This window comes from Agrilus planipennis, unplaced genomic scaffold (genome assembly GCF_000699045.2).
Source record: "Agrilus planipennis isolate EAB-ADULT unplaced genomic scaffold, Apla_2.0 scaffold11, whole genome shotgun sequence".
Taxonomy (NCBI): Eukaryota; Metazoa; Arthropoda; class Insecta; order Coleoptera; family Buprestidae; genus Agrilus; species Agrilus planipennis.
Genome location: NW_020440736.1, coordinates 2,575,588 through 2,582,452, shown reverse-complemented (window position 1 = coordinate 2,582,452; position 6,865 = coordinate 2,575,588). Strand labels below are relative to the sequence as shown.

The following is a 6,865-nucleotide window of genomic DNA, read 5'->3' as shown; positions in this document are numbered from 1 at the left end:
ATAAATGCAAAGCCGCATTAAGGCAACTACTAGAGAGTTGCCAGTGCTACAAAATGCAAGCAGTAGAAATTATTGTGTTGTTAGTAACAATATTAAAGTTGTAAGTTCATTTTCATATTACATAATTACAGATATTACAATATAGTGAGTTGTTAATTTAATTCTTTCTTTTTTTTCTACATTCATTAAAATTATTAATTTCACATTTCAATAAAAATGCATTTCGAATGTAATATTTGTGGTATTTCACAATGCTTAAAAAGGCCCTTAGAAATATGATTACCTTGTCAAATAAAAATATCTGACACTTATTTTGCTTATTTGCTTCCTAGCACATAAATCAATTGAACATTCATCCAGAAAACTTTAATTCAGTCAATGATATATTAAGCAATTACGTGTGATCCAGGGGTCATATTTATCCATAAATGTCGGATTGATACGTCCGGTATCGGTAGAGTCCCGCCAGTGTTTAGAAGAAGAGAAAAGGCATACATTATGATCACCGACTTCAGCATGAAAGGCAGAAACAACTAGGGTATATTGAATGCACCCCAGTAGTTCAAAAAAGTCCTTTTGCACTTTATTTCAAAATTCATTGCATAGTATGTGTGCGCTATCAAATTAATGGGCGTCACAAATGCTAAAAGGTTTCCTGGACACTTCTGATGCGGACGCACCTATATAGCCGTACTTAGTCCATTTACTGTTGTGAATATCTGCTACCCAGGACGAAGCCTAAATTGGCCGCTCTTCCTACTTTTACAATTCATCATCGTCATAAGGTCGTCAGCCCTAAGATTGGCTGGACACGCACCTCCACTCCTGCCTATCCTGAGCTAATCTTTGCATTTCCCTAAAACTAGAACAACCCACATCCTTAACTATTTGCGAACAGTAATCTAATCTAGGTCCACCTCTGCCCCTCCTTACTTTCGTTTCTGCCTCTAATATGTCTCTCTTTAGACCTTCATGCCTGAGAAGGTGTCCTACCAACCNATCTTTAGTATACTGCCGTATTCTTTCCGATCTTTAGTATATTGCCGTATTCTTTCCGTACCTTTGCAATGAGTTTAAATAACCCAGGATTCTGCATCATTTTGTTGATGATATTTATATAGGCGAAATGTATAGTACACCAGACAATTCACGCTTCTGCATTTTGGTATGTTTTTCTAAGATTGTTACGATTTCTGCTTTTATAATCGTAGGTATTCTACATTTTTGTGGTGTAGGAGCTTGGATTATACTAACGGCTTTCTGCCAAGTTTCTACTAATAAAGTGCAGTTTTTCTCTTCCAGTTCTCATGCACAACAACTTAACACAAATTCGTTTCCTGATGACTTTTTATTTGGTGTAGGGACTTCTGCGTATCAAGTTGAAGGAGCATGGAACGAAAGTGGTAGGTTAATATTCAAACAAAAATATCTTAAAATTATCTAGAGTTTACATAGGTACTGTACAGTTATACGTATATATAAATCTAGGGATGAGATCATTCGAATGATAAATAGTTGATCAATTGATTATTACAATTACTCAACATATCTCGAACAATTTACTGATTATCTATGCCATCTTGAAATGCAAAATATGCGCACATTCTTTCGAGTTTTTCCTGTTTCTCTATACTGACTCACTCACTTTTACTGCTGCTGTAAATCGGGGCGGATAAACGTGAAAGATAATAATCCTACATTAAATGGTTGGTTTCGTTTATTTTGTATGATTATCATAATCATATTAATCATAAAATTTTATGATCAATCTTAATTTTTTAAATGTAAATAAGCATTAAAGAAGCAAATCGATATCTATGAAAACATTGTAAATTAATTATATTATTAAACCTTTAGAGCATGGATTTTAATAATGCTATGTCTAAAGGACTAAAATAACTTATTGTCAATATTCAATCTGCTTTTGTACGTATTAACGTACTATGATTTTTTTGTTATTTCCTTCGTTTTTCTTTTTTAAAGCAATTAAATTTCATAGATTACTTACTTTTTAGACAAGAGTGAAAACATTTGGGACCAACTTACTCACAACTCTCCTGAGTTAATTATTGATAGAAGTAACGGAGATGTAGTCTGCGATTCATATCATCACATGGATGATGATATAGCACTTTTGAGAAATTTAGGCGTTGATTTTTATCGTTTTTCTATCTCGTGGACTCGTTTACTACCCAATTCGTTTTCGAACGTTATCAGTGAGACGGGTCTACAATATTACAACAATCTCATTGATGCCCTCCTAGCTGCCAATATAATTCCAATGGTTACCATCTACCATTGGGATTTACCAAGTGAATTACAAAAATTGGGCGGTTGGGCAAACCCAATCATAGCCGATTATTTCGCAGACTATGCCCAAGTTGCGTTTGAGCAATTCGGAGACAGGGTTAAATATTGGATAACGCTCAATGAGCCACAATCGTTTTGTACTGGTTATGGTAGCTCTAACCACGCCCCACACGTGGAAGAACCAGGAATTGGGGAGTATCTTTGCTCCTACACTGCATTGAAAGCTCATGCAAAAGCTTATCATATTTATGATGAAAGATACAGGAGTACCCAACAAGGTATGAATTTTTTCATGTCAGGCCAATTTTAGGACTTTCGTGCCATTATATCCGCCAACGTCAAATACGGGACAATGATATTTGTTGTTTGACAAATTTTCATTCTATTTCATTAAAGTAGGTACATGAACTATAGAAAGATAAATGTCCAAAGAGGTCTTGCCCTTTCCTTATTTTACTGTTGAGGTAACAGCCTTTTGGTTATCTTACCTACATCTACATGAATCACTTCTAGAAATGATAAATTGACGATTATTTACAACTAAATGTGTTTATAACATTTTAGGTGTCGTTGGAATAACTGCTTTATCAAATTGGTTCGAGCCCAACACAACATCACCAGAAGATATTGCAGCCGCAGAGATAGCAAAGCAATTCAATGTAAGTTTTCGATTTAATACTGAAACCTCTTATTTTATCCAAACTGACTTTTATTTTTTTCTGATTGTATATTTTAAGAAAGTGTTCTTTTGGCTGNCTGACAAGAAGAAGAAATTGAGTTCTGTTTTCAGTCTAATGTACTAGTCTTCAGTCACCGTTTTGCATATGTGTTTCAGTTTATTTTTCATATTTTTTTAGTCATTAGAGAAAGATTTACTTATCATTATTTAACCTATTTTATTGGAAATTTCCATAATTTTAAATGCATACAAGGTAGTCAATTATAATATCTCTTGAATGTTTTTTTGCAAACCATAATAGGCCGATTTGGTCCCAATGGTCACCTTCTGCGAAGGTCATCGACGGCAACTACCTTTGATTTTATCATCGATGCTCTTCAATTGTACGCAGGTTACTCAATATTCTGATAGATAGAACATTAACCAAAAAGTAATGATTTTATATCCACAATGCTATACGAAACACTGAAAATCTTAATCAAGTCAAAATTGATAAAATATAAAAATATCATCACATGTCTGTAGGTAACCCAACATACATAGTGACAAAGAAGACCATGTTTCTAGACGGCATGTACTGGATCATTCTAGAACACGGCCAGCCTCTATAAATAGTTGTGAGATCGAGTGGAGTAGTACGAGTTCGAGGTGATACAGAGCGAAGAAGCGACACAGTTTTCATATAGCGGTGAACTGATAACTAATTAATAATAAAAGTAATAATTGGACAGCAAATAGTTAAATAAGAGTAAATAGGAACCTTTAGTCGATATAGATATAAAAGAAATACGGAATTAGAACAGAGTTCGAAATAGACAGAAGCGAAACAATTATTTGTAAAACAGAAGTTTTCTAATTAATCCTTTAATTAATACGTTTAAATACAAAACGCATATACTGATTTAATTATAAAAGGCAGCGATCTTCTTGATAGATGCTGAATTTTTTACATTAGCTTTCTTTTGTTATCACAAGACGAAACTACACACAGCGACAAAACAGCACCCTTAGTAATAAAATTACGAAATATCTCCAGAAAACGAATAAAAGCAACAATTTATTTAACTGGCACGTAATTTAGTGTTAACCGAATAAGTCAAAAATATAGCCATGGTTGTATTGTGAATGACGTCTATGCGTCCTCTAAGTTAACTGAATTTCGTCGTAAGCTATGTTAACCCCTATCTTATGTTAGCCTCCATCTTTCCAATGTATACTTTTGGTGGCTGTAGTATCCCGTAGCCCATACATCGCCCTTACATGACGAAAATTCGTAGTATGTATAAAATCGGGAACACCTTTTACATATTATTGATAAATTTATTTATTTTGTTTATAAACAGCAGGGTCGAGCCGCCTTGAATAAAGAGAAGTCACCTCTATGCTCGCAAACGGCTAATTTAGAAATTCGAAAAAGATTGTTAAAGGTGTATGTTTGGAGAGCGGCGCTGTACGGGTGCGAAACATGGACGGTGGGCGCGGCGGAAAAGAAAAGGTTAGAAGCGATCGAAATGTGGTCTTACAGGCAAATGATGAGGATACCGTGGATAGAGAAGGTTAGAAATGAAAAGGTATTAGAAGGAATAGAAGAACAGATGAATATTGAAGTCAATAAGAAGTAGGTGAGATAAGTTGGTAGGACACCTTCTCAGGCATGAAGGTCTAGTCAGAGACATATTGGAGACAGTAATGGGAGTTAGGAGGGGTAGAGGTAGACCTAGATTAGATTACTGTTCACAAATTGTTAAGGTTAAAGTTTTGGGGAAATGCTAAATTTTAGGACTGAGAACCCTACAATGATGAAGATAAACAGAAACTGTTTCGCCAGATTTTGGTTTCGTCGGGTAGTGAGTAGTATGTATGTATGTTCTATACCGACTGTATGACCAAGCGAAAGTTAAGATGTGCACTGCTAGAGCTATTGTTGGTAGTTTTCTTAGTAACAGATTAATTGGATCAACTACTCAATTGCCTCTATATGATATAATGTCAAACGAAGAGCATTTTAAACAGCTAATTCAAAAATTGCTGCGTAACATACTGTTATTGTTGTAATCAGTATATCAGTATAATATTACATAAATGTTTACGCTTAAAAAAAAAAACACTTGTGTAAGTCCAATCATAACAGATATGACATGTATCTTGAGCTTTTTTAAAATGCAGTTGACATTTCCAATTAACCATTTTATGAGTGGCTTCATCGAAATTCTGTACATTCCTCTGGGATATTTACAATATGCATGCGTGTTAATTTGTGTAAAAATTTATAGTCTCATACTGTTAGCGCCCTATACGCTTTTGTAAGGCGAATAACTTTCTGCGAAAGAATAGAAAATACACTTCTCGTTCTAAGCCTGAAAGGTATACAATTACTAGGAAATGTATACAATTCCGAAGTTCTTTAAGAATTCTGTAAAATATTGTTTCAAAGATTCTTTGATACTCACATATCCTGGGAAATGTGTACATTTCCTAGGAATTTTAGGAAATTCCGATATTCTACTATGTAATGTATAAAACTAGTGTTTATGTGAATAAAACACGTTAGTAAACTGAGAATCAGAGTTACCTGTGTTTACACGGTTCTAGTGAGATCGCCTAATATACATGCATTAGTGACGCTATTGTTTGCTTAGGTTAGGTTTGGAGATGTATATGCATTAGTGACGTTATTGCATGGTTATTAGGTGGATTTATGACAGAATGGAGTTTCTGTAATATCTCTGCCTGCTGGAGACGGGTTGATATGATGGAATAATGTCTTCAAATAGTATGCTTCATTATGATCTTCGCGCCAAACATATATATATATGAAAATGGTCAGCATTTTCACTTCTACAACATACTAAAAATTGAAGGCCATCGTGTTTGCTGAAACAAACATAACCTCGTCATATTATTCTAACATCTAACATATCAGCCCGGGCACTAAAAAAACTCCAGTTTGTCATAAATCTCCCTAACCAAACAATGACGTCACCAATTGATATAGGTACATCTCCAAACAGCCTGCCATATAATTGCCTATTTAGTATTACCTGTAATACATTTCCGATTGCTATTCAGGAAATGTATAGATTTCCTAGGAAATGTGTCTAATATAATTTATTTCACACATTTCCCGGCGATTTTAGGAATTCTATACATTTCGTAGGAATTGTATAGAATAACAGATTTCATACATCTCCAGTAACATACCACTTACTGGCGGTACTTGATCCTTATTCAGGCTTCCTAGAGATAATGACAGCAATTAAATCGGTTTGTAGATCAAAACCCGTTGTGCGTACTTCGTTCAAACCCACCATTAATTAATGCTGACATGTTTGACTGTTCCTTCCACGTATGCTCCAGGAATTGTTGGAATAATAAGTGGTTGACGATCAGCCAGGACTATAGTAAATTACTAAAAAGGCAAAATTAAACATCAAGAAAAGTATCTGTATAATCTAAGTTTCCATCAAGCTATTACAATAGGTACTTAGTTCTCGGAAAGTCCAGAATAGATGCGGCGCCTTCCCGAATGTTATGCGTTGATGTAAACCTCTGAACAACAGTGCTCGGCGCCTTTACGTGTTCGCGTGGATTGTAGTAGAGAAGTACTGTACGGATTATACGCTCCTGACCGGTTAAAATTTTGATTGAACATCTTCCCGTGAATATATACTTCGCTAAATTTTAATATCTCAGCAATTAAATCGCTTTGTAGATCAAAACCCATTGTGCGTGCTTCGTTCAAACCAACCACTAATTAATGCTGACAGGTTTGGCTGTTCCTTCCACATATACTCTAAGAATTGTTGGAACAAGTGGTTGCCGATCAGCGAGGAATATACTAAACAACTAGTGAATTATTTGTATTATCTGTGTCCA

At 34.9% G+C, this 6,865-nt stretch overlaps 1 protein-coding gene across 1 annotated transcript in view; it reads left to right on the top strand.

Annotated features, from left to right (window-relative positions):
• LOC108733893 (myrosinase 1-like) overlaps window positions 1–6,865 on the top strand; it is a 28,626-nt gene continuing 21,761 nt past the window's right edge. The window contains exons 1-4 of the mRNA XM_025979825.1: window positions 1–100; window positions 1,303–1,403; window positions 2,016–2,588; window positions 2,875–2,969. Of these exons, the coding sequence (XP_025835610.1) occupies window positions 54–100; window positions 1,303–1,403; window positions 2,016–2,588; window positions 2,875–2,969 (816 nt within the window). The 5' untranslated portion in view covers window positions 1–53. The remainder of the gene's footprint in view (window positions 101–1,302; window positions 1,404–2,015; window positions 2,589–2,874; window positions 2,970–6,865) is intronic.